The sequence below is a fragment of the Sus scrofa genome, chromosome 7 (genome assembly GCF_000003025.6).
Source record: "Sus scrofa isolate TJ Tabasco breed Duroc chromosome 7, Sscrofa11.1, whole genome shotgun sequence".
NCBI classification, from domain to species: Eukaryota; Metazoa; Chordata; class Mammalia; order Artiodactyla; family Suidae; genus Sus; species Sus scrofa.
In genome coordinates, this window is record NC_010449.5 from 79,889,588 (window position 1) to 79,902,824 (window position 13,237).

Sequence of the window (13,237 nt, forward strand, 5' to 3'; positions counted from 1 at the left end):
GTATAGACAACTTCCAGTTCACCTTTTTGTATTCTTCTCTGTTTGATCTCATTTTAAACACACTTAACAATTTTTTTAAATTTCAGATTTTTTTAATTCTAGAATTTCCTTTTAATTCCTTTTATGGATTCCAATTGAAATACTCTTTCTCTCTCTCTTACTCTCACACTTTTGTTTAATGTATTTATTGCATTTTCTTCTTTAATCTTGAATATACTAATAGCTATAATTGTAATGTTTTATTTACATTCATATTCTGTAAAATCTCTGCTTATTTTTAATTATCTATTTTTTATATTTTGATAATCTATTTTATGCTTTCAGATTTGTAGTGAGTTTTTATTAAATTGCACATACTTTTTTATTAAAAAATATTTTATACAGGCCCCAGATCATGTTACTTTCCTCAAAGAAGATTCATCCTGGAGTGCCCGTCGTGGCTCAGTGGTTAACGAATCCGACTAGGAACCATGAGGTTGTGGGTTTGGTCCCTGCCTTGTTCAGTGGGTTAACGATCCGCCGTTGCCCTGAGCTGTGGTGTAGGTTACAGACGTGGCTAGGATCCTGCATTGCTGTGGCTCTGGCATAGGCCGGCGCCTACATCTCTGTTTCCACCCCTAGCCTGGGAACCTCCATATGCCATGGGAGTGGCCCCAGAAAAGGCAAAAAGACAGAAAAAAAAAAAAGGAGATTCATCCATCTCATTATTAGGTCAATACAATGGAGGTCAATTCTCTTAATCCACTGTGTCTCCAGTAGGGGCACATTCACCCTACAGAGGACATTAGGCAAAAATGGAGATATTTTTGATTGTTTACAACTGAGGAGGTGCTACTAGACCATAGTAAGAGGTCAAGGTACTGCTGAACTATCTGTAGTGCATAGGAAACCTTCAACAACAAAGAACTGTATATCCCCAAATGTCAATAACATCAAGGTTGAAAAACCCTGCTTTAATCCAAATGGATTTTTTGGGTTTAAGCTGATTTTCAGCCCTCATAACACTAAGACTATCTATGGTTCTTTCATAGACCTCCAGTATTAAAATTGAACCCTGACATATTCTCTAGATTTCTCATTCATTGATGTAAGATTTAAGTTTAGAAATGATTGAAGTGGGCATAGAGACAACAGAGTGTGAGGCTTCCATTCTGTATGGAAATATCTAGTAATACTAGAGTGGCTCTGGATGGTTATTGCCATCATAGGCCATGTTTCAAGTGATGGGATCCTGGAACCAGCAGTCAAAAAAGTGACTTCTGTATCCTCCAACTTCATAATTGCTAGGAGGACAGTAATTCCTTTTATATACCAGTTTGTTGGTAATGTTTTGGAATTTGCTACTGGGCACCACATCAAATTCGACCCTTACAGTATTTTCCATGATTTTGTAAACACCCAATGCCTTATAGTACTCTCATTAAAAAAAATAATCACGACAGTTTAGTTACTAGTTCAGTAATTACTGGCACACCAAATACATACATTATTGCATTCAGAGTGAAAAGATTTTTGAGTGAACTTAAACTCCTCTCTAAGATTTAAAAAATAACAACTAGAAATCACAACAAAACTCTCCAAAACTTTGCAATATCAAGTTAAATAGTTTCATGAAATTTTCAATGGAATATGACACCTTTCTTTTCTTCCCTCCAGCAAATTAAGAACAAGATCTAGGTCTTTAAATGTCATAAAAATATTTAACAGAATGAATCTGTTATTTTACTATACACAGCCCTTTATTCAGAATCTTGAGGATCTTGCTGAGGGTCAGATAGGAAACATTAGTTAATTTTCTGCTTAATACCATTGAATAGTCTCTCTTTGAAATTTGAATAAATTGAAATTATTGGCATCATCTAAAATACATGAATTTTTTCATCTACCAGTATCTCCAGCTTCAATTCCTCCCACTTTTGCACTCAGTAACTACACTACAGCTACACAATTTTTTAGGGTCTTCAAATATTCCAAATTCATAAGATCTTTGCAACTGTGTATATTATCCTCTTTACCTTGAATTTTCTGTCCTCAGATAATTGCATGGTTGTCTCTTTCAAGTCATCTGAGTATCAGTTAAAACCACTTGATAAGATTTTGCCCAACAAGCAAACATAAAGTAACTACCAACTACCAATCCAGCTCTATTATAACATTATGTTTATTTGCTTCAGAGTACTCTCTTCATATATTATGGTTTTTTTTCAGTTAATAGTTTAACCTATTTTAATCCACTTGAATGAAACCCCACTAGACCTGGAATTCTACGTGTTTCATTCATATACCTAGAATAGTGCCTGGGGATGATTGGTAAATACATTATTTGCTAAATGATTGACAGATTCTGTAATAAATAAATAAATAAATCCAAATGAACTTTCTCCTTTCTTGCTTTTCTCATCCTTCTATTGCATCCAGCAAACCGTATGCAGACTCAATAACCTCCTCATGGAAGCTTTTACTTCCTGGTTGCGAAGAGTATAAATTACAGGATTCATCAGAGGAAAGATTACAGTGTGAAAGAGAGAAACCACTTTGTCAGCTGGAGAGGCTCTGAAAGGGTAAGTATAGATGAAGATGGCAGGTCCAAACATGAGAAACACAATGATAATGTGTGTGGTGCATGTGGAAAGAGCCTTTTTCTTCCTTCAGAAGAGTGTCCCTTTACATGGCAGAGAATGACTGCATAGGAGGCCAGAAGCCCCTGAAAGCAAAGGAGGGTGAGCAGGCCACTGTTGGAAACCATCAGGAACTCCACCACAAAGGTGTCGGTGCAGGCCAGCTTGATGACCTGTGGCACATCACAGAAGAAGTTGTCCAGCTAGTTTGGGCCACAGAAGGGCAGGTAAAGAATAAGAGCTACTTGTACAATGGAATGAGTAAAGCCTCCAAACCACAGAGCCACAAGAAAGGCACAGCAGGCCCTGGGGTTCATGACATTTGAGTAATGTAAAGGATGACAGATGGCAATGTAGTGGTCAAAGGCCATCACAACAAGAAGGAACATCTCCCCCGCTCCAAGGAAATGCAAGAAAAAGAGCTGAGTGATGCAGCCTCTGTAGGAGATCACCTTCTTCTCAGAGAGGAAGTCCACCAGCATCCTGGGAGCCACGATGAAGGAGTAGGATGCATCCAGGAAGGCCAAGTTGCCCAGAAAGAAGTAGAGTGGAACCATGAGGCCAGGGTCTGACCTGATGGTGAGGATGATGAGGAAGTTTCCAGGAAGGATAATGAGGTAGAAAATTAAGACTAGAGTGAAGACCAGTAGTTGAGTACCTTGAGACTGAGTCAGACCAAGGAGGATGAATTCAGTTACTACTGTGCTGTTCTCCCTCTCCATCACTGATCAGTCTGCAAAAGAACAAAGAGCAAAAATATATTTAATAATACAAAGCATTATAAGCACCTTTTTGTCTATTCTATAGCTCCTCTCCAAATAAAAACAATGTTTTCCACAGCCAACAGTTTGCTAGCTGAAAATAACTTAGGCCCCATAACTCTCCTATGCTTTTAGTTAACTTTCTACTCTTCTATTTCCTGATTCCCTAAGAAACTGTTTTTATAGCCACACTTGCATTCCTGTTTAACCATGTGCTTATATGTAATTGTGCTCCTATAGGAATCTTAGCTATTTTTGCTAAGTATGTTAAGGATCTCCTAATTAAAACAAAACAAATCATTATTAACTGTGTCAAGTTCCTGTTGTTCTTCTTATTAGTGGGGCACTGTCTCTATTGCTTAGTTTGGTTGCTGGGATTTGGTCCCCTTCTTCATCTCCATAAAGCAAAGAAATTTTTCATATGCTTCTTTCTTTCCATTCCCATAGAATCCTGAGTTCTTGGTTTGCAGATATGCATCTTGTTTTCCATGCTGCTTTGTTTGTTCATTTGTTTGTATGTTTGTTTTGGCTGTGACACATAGCAGCTTGATGTGGGATCTCAGTTTCCAGACAAGGAATTGAACCTGGGCGTAACCACTGGACTATCAGGGAACTCCCTGAAATCCATGCCACTTAACATTTTATGTTTATTTCTTTTCTCCTATTCTCATGTGCATACCTTCTATTCTAATGATTCTCAAATGGTGCTCATCACAGAGATAGAGGATAGGTGTGCCTCAGAAGGATATTTCTCTTTATAAAATGAATTCCTAAAAATAGCCTCAAACAGTGGATCTTATGGGACAGCCTTTTGTTCTAGTCCTATAAGGCAAAGGAGGATTGTCAGTGTAGGCAAGGATAGAGAACTGAATGTTTTCGTCATCTCTAACCTTCCTTCTTTTTTCAACTGATGCAAGAACTCATCTGGCACTGAAGATGCATGAGTAGAGAGGGTACCTATATTCCTTCTCTCTTTCTCAGAGTGCAGACACACAGCATCCATCCTCAGGCAACATGGAGCAAGCCTAGATTCTGACAGCTCTCAGACTAGTTCCTGTTTGTGGACCTGATCACTATCCTAGCATCTCACTCCTTAATATTTCCTAGTTCATTTCCTCTTATTTGTTTTTTTATTTTTTATTTTTTTATAATTTCCTAATCTCTTCCTTCTAATTCTACCTTAATACACTCATTTTCTCAATGATTCTTTTTTTTATATTTTCTTCAGTTTCTTTGATGGGATAATATAAAGCATGCCAATCTACATATAATAGGGATTCCAGAAAGGGAAGAAAAAGAACAGGAGATTGAAAATATATTTGAAGAAATTATGGCTGAAAACTTTTCAAATCTAAAAAAGGAAATAGATATCCAGATACAGGAAGCATAGAGGACCCCAAACAAGTTAAACCCAAATACTTACACCAAGATATACTTTTATTATTAAATTTTATTCTTTTATTTTGTTCTTGCAATTTCTCTTCCTTTTCATATCTCTTGCTCTTCCTTCCTTGTTGCTTGCTTCCTTTTCATTCTCTTACTTCTTCTTTTTGCCACATTCTTTCAGTCTTAACATTTTTTTTTCTGTTTTCTTCTCTCTGTTTACATTCTACTTCATTTTATCCAATACCTGTCTTTCCATTAATTCTGAGATAACATATTTTTCTTCTCATTCCATAGTAGAGCTAGCATGGTAGGTGCTTTCTAAATATTCCCTTAGAATGGATTTTTCTACAGACTGAAAATGCTTAACCAGGCCTTCAGTTCTAAGCCTTTTCTGAATATTATCCCCTTTGAAATTTACTTGGTCTCAATCACTCATTAGTTACTTCACATTCTCTCACATATTTTGTCTGCTTTTAACTCATTCTGATAAAGATGAAATGATTTATCTTTGTGCTCTAAAATAAATCTCAACACCACACTTGCTAATGTAAATATATTTAATGAAAATTCAAAAATGACAATTTGATACTGTATTGATTCTGTATTTTAAGTCATTATACTAAACTATTACCTATTTTATAAGTTTTTAAAAATATGGATCAGGCTGAAGTATCAAAAATATTTAATTGATACTAAAGTTGTATGTTCAACTTTATTCAGTTGCACAAATCTTCAGTCAGATAATAACTTACACATTAAATGGAATAGTTAAATTAGGTAATACACATTGCTACTGTCCTTTAATATTCCAAGACATTAGACAGTATCATCAATATTATATGAAGATCCCTGGCCATGAATTATTCTGCCTAATTTGTTACTATTTCTGCAGTGTGGTGACTGTATACCTTTGGGGAACTCATTTAGTTTTTAATTTTTTTTTAACCTTTAAAGTAGAAATGATAGCGCCACCTTTCTGCTCCACATGGTTGATAGGAAGATCAAATGAGATGATTAGTGGCCAGTATACATCTACTTAAGCTGAATAGAAACATTCAGTGATTAGACACATGATAGTAAAAAATTATAAAGTAGACACCATGTCAGCAGATCTTTAGGAACTGCCCTGAAGGTAATTCCAAAAGAGATGGTGGCTGCTTAAGTCTGAATCACTTCATGATATGAAATTGTGGAGTTTCAAAGAAGTGTCCATGTAAAGTTTTCTTATCTAATTCAGCTATGGCTTGTAAATCAAGTCTTTCTTTTTTAACATCCCTAACTCTGAGCCTTATTTTGGTTCATGTTAGGACTATATACAAAAGAAAACATTTATGCACACTGATTGTGGAAACCAAAAGATTTGTAAACTTGTGAAGTCAGGGGAAAAATCATTTGTACGATATCCCAATTTAAATCCAGATGGTGGAGTTCCCATCGTGGCGCAGTGGTTAAGGAATCCGACTAGGAACCATGAGGTTGCGGGTTCAGTCCTTGCCCTTGCTCAGTGGGTTAATGATCCGGCGTTGCCGTGAGCTGTGGTGTAGGTTGCAGATGCGGCTAGGATCCTGCATTGCTGTGGCTCTGGTGTAGGCCGGGGGCTACAGCTCTGATTCGACCCCTAGCCTGGGAACCTCCATATGCCGGGGGAGTGGCCCAAAGAAATAGCAAAAAAAGACAAAAAAAAAAAAATAAATAAATAAAAATATAAGCTCACTTCTAAAAAAATAAACAAATAAAAAAAAATAAATCCAGATGGTGAATCACCTAAATCTATTCACATCTTTACTTCTTTTGTAATAGTTGAATTAAATATTACAGCTCCTTTAAGATAATGTTATGGCAAGTGATATATTTGAGTGACAGGATAGAAAGTGCTATATATATTTGAATTTTAGAGCTCACCTTTTCTCTGTCCCTGCCACATTATTCTATTCTCATGCATTTTAAGGCAGTAAAAGTCCAAAACAAATACAGTATTTTTTCTATTTCTTCTTCCTCTCAATTTCTTTCAAATGTAAAGAAAGAGAAAATTTTCACCTCACTGGGGAACACTGCTACTCACAAACAAGCAGTTATCATCTTCCTTCTGATGAAAAGGAGATTAATTATTCTGTAATTTTTTCTTAAATATATGTTCTTTTGGTGAAACAACATAAATTCTGAAATCTGCTCTATAAGTTGTGATGCAAGAGGGGATATGCTTTGGGGTTTTATAGCTACCTTAAGCCTGTAGAGTGCTTCCAGTGGGAATTATTAGAATGTCAACTAGAACTAGACAAAGGAAAAGACAAATAGTTTAAGCATTAAATGTTCAAAGCCAGCTAAGGCCACACAGGTCTTATTAGGTTTTAGAATTTGACATTTCATCAGTGACAGTGACAATGGAATGGAACATATGTTTATTAAGCACAATGAAAGTAGAGAACCTGGGGAGGTTATTTTAGAATCTTATAAAATTCATAGAAGTGATGAGAAGGCATTGATATTTAATAAGAAGTTAAGTAGCAACACTAAGTCAATGGCGACTATGTTACTAACTGCATATTTTTGTGCAGAAGAGTTAGAGACTATTTTATACTCAAAATTGTTCAGGAATGATTCTCCTTAAATAAGAGATCTTCCTGATGTCTTATAGAATAGTCTGTCTAGGGACATGCCCTCTTAAATAAAAGAATTTCTCTATTGTGATCTTGGTATTTATGGTTATTCATTTTTTGAATGTGTAGTTCCTGTGTTCTGCTATAGCAGAATGTAGATCTTTTTTTGTTTTTCAATTAAATAATGTTACATGGATTAAAAAATATTTAATTGTACAAAAAACCAACTTAGTTTTTTTGCTATACATTAAAAAGAAAGCAAAATAATCTGTCACATTAAGATTAAAATAAAAAACTTTTACAAAAGAAATGCAGTATATGATATATGATCAAGTATGCTTTTATTCAAATTTGTATCCAGTTCAGTCACAGAAGTAGTAGGAAGTGATGAAAAGTGGAAGAAAGAGGTAAAGAGATGACAATAATGTTATTTACAGTTTTTTTCCTGTTATAATCTGTGCTGAAAATAAATGACTTTGAACATACAATATTTTGCTTGTGTGAAAGCTTATCTGTGGTATAAATTCCCAGGAGATCAGACAGCTGGAAATATGATAGTTGGAAAAGAGAGAACAGAGGGAGAAAAATGGAAAGACGTAATGAAAAAAAAAATGGAGAAAGAAGTTGACACAGAGAATCAACGCCCACATAGATCCATGTACCACAAAGGGATGTATGTGGATGTAGAGAAGGGTGGAGCAGGGAAGGGAAAGAGATGAGAAAACTGGAAATTCAAAGTCTTTTGTTTTTGCTTTCTGTTTTTATTGTGTTTTATATAATTACAGACTTCACAGGGATCTCACTTCTCAGAAGTGATGTGTGAGATAAATTTTAGTTTTTTGAGAGGCCTCAGGGAAGTTGTAGTGCTGGAAGCATGGATCAGTTCTTTCCCTCCCGAAGGAGAAACTGAGAGTTGGAATTTTTAATTGCTGAGTGATGTTCTATTGTATGGATATAACACATTTTAGTTTTATCCATTCATGAACATTTGGGAATTTTTTGAAATTAAAGTATAGTTGATTTAAAATGCATGCCAATTTCACGTTCTTTTTTAAAATATTCTTTTCCATCCTGGTCATTTCTAGGATATTAGATAAGGTTCCCTGTGCTGTACAGTGGGATCTTGTTGTTTATCCATTCTAAATGTAATAGTTTACACCTACTAACACCAAATGCCCAGTCCATCCACTTCCTCCCCACAAGTCTGTTCTCTATGTCTGTGAGTCTGTTTCTGTTTTATAGATAGGTTCATTTTTGCCATATTTTAGATTCCACATGTAAGTGATATGTACAATATTTGTCTTCCTCTTTCTGACTTACCTCACTTAATATGATAATCTCTAGTTGTATACATGTTGCTGTGAATGAGTTAGGGATGTTTTAAATTGTTATTATTATGGTTAAAGCTACCGTAATCATTCATGTACAATTTATTTTGTGGATATGTTTTCATTTTTTTTGCATATATATTTGGAGTGAAATTACTAGGTCATGTGTTAACTCTATGTTTAACATTTTGATAAACTGCCAAAATTTTCTTCAAAGTAGTTGCATCATTTTATATTCCACCAGCAATATATGTGTTCCTGTTGGCCTTGTTATTATCTGTCTTTTTGACTATAGCCATCTTCATGGGTGTGACATGGTTTCTTATTGTGAATTTGAATTGTGTTTCCCTCTTGACTAATGATTTTCAGCATCTTTCCAGATGCATATTGGCCATTTGTATATCTTTTATGGAGACATTTATTTAGATCCTTTGCTCATTTTTAGTCAAATTGTCTTTTTATTCTGGAATTATGTGTTCGTGTATTCTGGATACAGTCCCTAATCATATGCCTAATATATAAACATCTTCTACCATTCTGTGCATTGTCTTTTCCCTTTCTCCTGACTCTCATTTATGCTGGGGATATTTTTGTTTGTCTTTTTTTTGATTTTGAGTTTTCACTTTTAAAATGTTTCTGTGAGAGTGTGTAGTCTGTCTGAAAATTAATGAAAGAAAACCTCAACTAAAATTGGAGTTGGGAAGTCCTGTAAAGGGAGCTCTCCTGCCTACCACACATCCTCAACAACCCAAAGAGGAAGTCATCAGGTACTCACCTGGGTGGAAGGAGATGTACCTTGTTCTCACAAACAGGAAGGGGAGGAGTTCCTTTTGTGGCTCAGTGGGTTAAGGATCCAGACTTGTCTCTGCAGAGGCATGGGTTGTATTACCAGTTGTTTAAGCACATGGTGTTGCCACATGTGTCTCAGGTTCTGTCTCTGGCCCCAGAATTTCCATATGCTGCGGGTTGCAGCAAAAAAAAAAAAAAAAAAAAAAAAAAAAAAAATCCAAACAAATAAACAAACAGGAAGGGGAATCACTTTATTGTCCTAACAAGAGGAAGGAATATTTTTTTCTTGTCCAGCAGCAGGCTCAGCCAGTGGAAAATGCCTAAGCTCAGACTTCACCTCAACTTTTACTGTCCTCTAGTTAGCTTTCATTTTTACTTGCATATTACTTTCCTTGTCCCATTCTCCTTACTATAAAAGCTTCCATGTTATGGAACTCCTTAGAGTTTCTCTCTGTCAGCTAAGATTCTGCCTGACATGAATTGTTTGATAAAGCCAAATAGATCTTCAAATTTACTCAGTTGAATTTTGTCTTTTAACATCTGTTCTCAAGTTACAATTTTTTTTCAGTGAAAATTGTGTTTACTTCTGCCAAATACCTAAACATAACACCTTGAAATTGCGAGTTAAAAGAAAATTCTCACTTGAGATTTGAGACATATAAGAATTTGATTACAAACCAAACAACAGTTAGGGAAGCATTTATTTTCATTTCCACGAAAAATCAAATTTGAGACGCATTTTTTTCTTTTTGTCTGCTTCTGTTGATCAGTCTTTCTTCTAATTATCTATTTTTTTTTTTCAAAATCTGAGGTCTCAGCCTGGTGGCCAATCAGTCCCCATCCTTATTCAGGCACAAAGCCTTGTCCACAATGCTCTCTCAGATTCAAAGTTCTAGTAGCAGCTCTCAAGGCAATGGTATTCTGTAGATGTTCTCACAGTAGTCAGTGGTTCAATGCTGGTTTATTTTCCTGGAATGGAGTTCAAGGTTCAAACTGGGACTCAAGTGTGATCTTTTTACTTTGTTTGTTGATTTAAAAATTATTTTAAATGATTTTAGAGATTGTGTATATTTTGTAACCCAAGGGGTGGGGGAGCTCGAGTCCACTTACTGACACAAAAATCTTACATAATATTTTACGAAATGATGTGTAATTCTATCCACCACTGAATGTATAATTTACCTTAAAACTGGCTAGGATTCCTTTAATACAGGGAGTGCTATATTGTGAGACTGAGATTTTTAAATTATGTAGAAATAAAACCGAATATAATTACTATGGCAAATATTTTTAAATTGTGGTATAATTTAAAATTTTAAAAGTATGCTTCAATTTTTCATTGATGCCTCCACACTCATGATACTTCTCAGAGCATGTGGTTTCAAGGCTGATTGATCCTTTATACTTCTATTGAAATTGTGCTTCCATTGACTTTTTTCCCCCTCTCATATCTTATATTCACTCTTGCATCTTATAATCACTATACTATCAAATTTATTCTTATTTTTCATCTCATTGGTTCAGGAGTTTAGAATTATATTTTTCCCATTGTTGTAAACATTGTTTCAGTGAAGAGTTGTTCAGGTTACTTCACTTATGATAGTATAAGGTTATGACTATCATTAACAATCAGTATTTGCTAACATAATCTCTAATAGTATAGCACATATTTTTATATTTATTTCTTTAATAATAAATAAAAATTGACTTATAAAGTAATAATTCATATGTCTATTTTGCTACAGGTCACTAATTTTCCTATGTGTTGTAATAGCATTAAATGTAAATTTAAAGCATTTTATTATTAATTTATTCTGAACCAGTTGTAATCTGAAAAAAGAGAGTGAAACCATGTAATACACATAATGTATTCAAATTCTCTTAGCGTAATATTTGAAAGTTGTGTCAGTTATACCATGTTAAAATCTAGAGGTTCTGTGTGGAGCTAGCATTTTGGAACCATCATTTTCTCATGGCCTCTTGCATTTTCTCATTTCTCAAAGTGTAAATAATAGGATTCAGTAAGGGTGTGATAACAGTGTAAAATACAGAAAAGATTTTATTGCCCGCAAAACTACTGAATGGCCAGGCATAGATAAAGATACATGGCCCAAAGAACAGAGTGACCACAGTGATGTGGGCAGATAACGTGGACAGAGCCTTGGAGAGCCCTCCAGATGATCTTTGTTGCACAGTGACCAGGATGACAGTATAGGAGACAAGCAGCAGGAGGAAACAGATAAATGAGAGCAGTCCACTGTCAGCAATGACAAATAATTCCAGGGTGTAGGTGTCCATACAGGCAAGCTTAATCACAAGGGGAAGGTCACAAAATATATTGTCTATGATGTGGGGGCCACAGAAAGGCAAGTTCACTGTTAATACCATCTGACTCATGGTGTGTATAAAACCAATTGTCCACGAAAGTATAACAAACCCTTTCAGCAACTTGTGGCTCATGATTGTCCTGTAGTGTAAGGGTTTACATATGGCTACATATCTGTCAAAAGCCATGGCTATCAAAAGAGTCGCCTCAGCACCTCCAAAGCAGTGCGTAAAGAACATCTGAGCCATGCAGCCCCACATGGAGATGACCTTGTGTTTAGTGAGCAAATCTCTGATCATCTTGGGTGTGGTGACTGTGGAGAGACACATGTCCAGGAAGGAGAGGTTTCCGAGGAGGAAGTACATGGGAGAATGAAGGGTGGAACTGAATGTCACCGTGAGCATGATAACGTTTCCCAACACAGTAGCACCATAGATCAAGGAGAATGTCACCAAGAAGACAAACTGAAGTTCCCATCCTACAGAAAATCCTAGTAAAATAAACTTGGTCACTACAGATCCATTTTTCAGATCCATTTACTCAACTCAGAAAGATTCCAGAAGTTCTTTACATACAAAGAGATCTTTTTTAAAAAGCCACTATTAGCACCGATGTTTTCTGATTTCTATTTGATGAATAATAGTTGGTGATATTAGAGCATATGATCTTAAATCTCAGATCTTTTGAGGCAAATCCTTGCATTACTGTTTTTCACAGGGAAGAGTTTGTGTGTTTTCTGTAAATATAGATATTGTGGTCTAGAAGTAAATATTGATATGATTCAATCCTAACATATAGATTTTGCTTTAGTTGTAATGCATTAAGTAAATCCTCTTTCTTTATCTTTTTAGACATATTCATAAGATTTAGAGTGTCGTGATTAAAAACAATATATAGTAATTATGTGATTACTATGTGATAAGATCTCTTGTGTTTTGCATGTGTTAACACACTTAGTGTTCATAACAATCCTATGAAGTCTTATAATTATCCTAATTTTGCACATAAGAAAACTTAGCATAGATGATTAAATGACTATCTCATGATTACAGAGCCAACAAGTACCAAAACTGGTACTCAATACCCATCTATCTGACCAGTGTCTAGGTTTATATCAATACACCAGGTTGTCTGCAAAATTAAAGGAATATATATTTGGTCAAGTTATTAGTATTGATCAAATTAGTATGTCCTATTCATATAGAACATGGAAGATATTATTCAACAAATATGTTGGAATCCCTGTGTGTAATTAACTGTACTTTTTCTTTATATGGAATGAATCAATCCCCTGTATCTAGAGAATTTATTATCTAGAGAGATTATAGAAGAAAAAAAAGCAATAAAATATATAAGAAAATATTTAGCTTAGCACATGTTGTATGAAAAATGTTGAGAATTTTTAAAAATGGAGACCAATTCCATGTATTAC

The 13,237-nt window shown here is 35.1% G+C and overlaps 1 protein-coding gene and 1 pseudogene across 1 annotated transcript; both read right to left on the bottom strand.

Moving 5' to 3' along the window:
• Positions 2,406 to 3,407, bottom strand: LOC100153466 (annotated as a pseudogene).
• Positions 11,442 to 12,341, bottom strand: LOC100516720 (olfactory receptor 4L1-like). The gene has a single exon (XM_003122770.2). The coding sequence runs from the start codon at positions 12,339 to 12,341 to the stop codon at positions 11,442 to 11,444; it is 900 nt and encodes a 299-aa protein (XP_003122818.2).